The following is a 2,426-nucleotide window of genomic DNA, read 5'->3' as shown; positions in this document are numbered from 1 at the left end:
CTGTTTCCCCCGCGACCCGACCTCTGATAAGCGGAAGATGGATGGATATGTATATATATATATATATATATATATATATATATATATATATATATATATATATATATATAGGGATTCACGGTGGAAGAGGGGTTAGTGCGTCTGCCTCACAATACGAAGGTCCTGCAGTCCTGGGTTCAAATCCAAGCTCGGGATCTTTCTGTGTGGAGTTTGCATGTCCTCCCCGTGAATGCGTGGGTTCCCTCCGGGTACTCCGGCTTCCTCCCACCTCCAAAGACATGCACCTGGGGATAGGTTGATTGGCAACACTAAATTGGCCCTAGTGTGTGAATGTGAGTGTGAATGTTGTCTGTCTATCTGTGTTGGCCCAGCGATGAGGTGGCGACTTGTCCAGAGTGTACCCCGCCTTCCGCCCGATTGTAGCTGAGATAGGCGCCAGCGACCCCAAAAGGGAATAAGCGGTAGAAAATGGATGGATATATATATATATATATATATATATATATATATTATATATATATATATATATATATATATATATGAATAAAGAAAACCAAAATGGCAAAAATATGAACTTTGCAGTAGTCCCTTCCCCTCCAAAAAAGCGCTTAAGTGGAATATTTAGAGCCTTAAACAGGTCAATAATTCAAAACACCATTTATTCGTTCACTCATTATTTTTGAGCGATCAGTTTTTTCCAAAAAATAAAACAAAAAAACAAATCCCACAAAATAAAAGCCCCCAAAGATAAAAGTGTTCAAAATAAGCGATGATTTTTTTTTTTTTTTTTTTTTTTAACTTCCAAGGCTTTAATCTCTGGATCAACTTCAGCTCTATCAATTGTTTTTTTGTTGTTTTGTTTTTGTATGCCCTTTTCGTCAAAGAAAATAAGGCAAAAACAAAATATGCAAAAATTTCCCCTAAAATGTTTCATATTTCATGTGAATTAAATAGGTCAATAATTCAAAACAACAGTGATTTTGAATCACTATTATTTTTGAGCAATGACAGTGTAAAAAAACTTTTCCTCAATATATTTCACCTGTTTGCCGTTTTAATCCACTTTTTTAAACTAGTGTTGTAACAAAACATTTTTAACAGTATAATTACCGCATTTTTCGGAGTATAAGTCGCTCCGGAGTATAAGTCGCACCTGCTGAAAATGCATAATAAAGAAGGAAAAAAAAATGATATAAATCGCACTGGATAAGTCGCATTTTTTGGGGAAATTTATTTGATAAAACCCAACACCAAGAATAGACATTTGAAAGGCAATTTAAAATAAATAAAGAATAGTGAACAGGCTGAATAAGTGTGTTATATGACGCAAAAATAACCAACTGAGAAGGTGCCTGGTATGTTAACGTAACATATTATGGTAAGAGTCATTCAAATAACTATAACATATAGAACATGCTATACGTTTACTGAACATAATGTCACTCCTGATCGCTAAATCCCATGAAATCTTATACGTCTAGTCTCTTATGTGAATGAGATAAATAATATTATTTGATATTTTACAGTAACGTGTTAATAATATCACACATAAGTCGCCCCCGAGTATAAGTCGCACCCAAGGCCAAACTATCAAAAAAACTGCGACTTATAGTCCGAAAAATACGGTATCTTAATGCAAATACTTGACTTTTATGTCAATTAATGTTTTTGCTGGAAGTGTCAAATGAAAATGTTCAAAGTGGAGGAACGTTTTTTTTTAAGTTTCTTCTTGTCAAAGCTTCAGCTTGTGCAGAACCTCCTTAGTGAGTTGTTTGCTGTACCTGTTGATCTTCCAGTGTCCCGGCATCCATCCCAGCAGGAAACGATGAAAGTCGGTCCAGGCGAATGCAAACATCTCCCTCCACTCCTCCTCTAACGCCGCAAAGTCCACGTCTTGGCTCACAGATACTTTTAACTCGGAGAAATAATGCTCCAGCAGGCCCGGAACCTTCTTGTCACACTCACTCTCCTCCATGCAGCTCCCTAAAAAGTACACCACGTCTTTCATGCCGCAGCCACCGCCGACGTACTGGAAGTCCACCGCCGCCACATCCTGTCCGCTGCGGGAGAAGCAGAAGTTGGCCAACTTGGCATCGCCGTGCACCAGCGTCTGGAGGCGGCAACGGCTGAGAGTCCTGTCGATGTCGCCGGCGGCCGCCCTGAGCTGGGCATCGTCCATTGCCTCCAGCTCGTCAGGGCGGGTCTCCAGGTGCCAGTAGGTGCCCACCGCCCACAATCCCACTGGTGCCACGCCCAGGAAAAGAGCGTGGAAGTGGGCCAGCCAGCTGAGACACGCCCGCATCTCTTTATCCTTCACGCTGGTTCTGCAAAGACAACAAAACACATCAAATAAAGTCCATTCTATCAGTACAGTACCACTAAATACTATTACTATTTTATGTATTATTATTTTTATTTTTTTGTCG

The 2,426-nt window shown here is 39.9% G+C and overlaps 1 protein-coding gene across 1 annotated transcript in view; it reads right to left on the bottom strand.

The window, feature by feature from the left end:
- Positions 1-640: 640 nt before the first annotated feature.
- pkdc (protein kinase-like domain containing) overlaps positions 641-2,426 on the bottom strand; it is a 10,458-nt gene continuing 8,672 nt past the window's right edge. The window contains exon 2 of the mRNA XM_061915450.1: positions 641-2,324. Coding sequence (XP_061771434.1) covers positions 1,733-2,324 — 592 coding nt within the window. The 3' untranslated portion in view covers positions 641-1,732. The remainder of the gene's footprint in view (positions 2,325-2,426) is intronic.

Source organism: Nerophis ophidion, linkage group LG11 (assembly GCF_033978795.1).
Source record: "Nerophis ophidion isolate RoL-2023_Sa linkage group LG11, RoL_Noph_v1.0, whole genome shotgun sequence".
Taxonomy (NCBI): Eukaryota; Metazoa; Chordata; class Actinopteri; order Syngnathiformes; family Syngnathidae; genus Nerophis; species Nerophis ophidion.
This window is presented reverse-complemented; position numbering and strand designations above follow the sequence as displayed.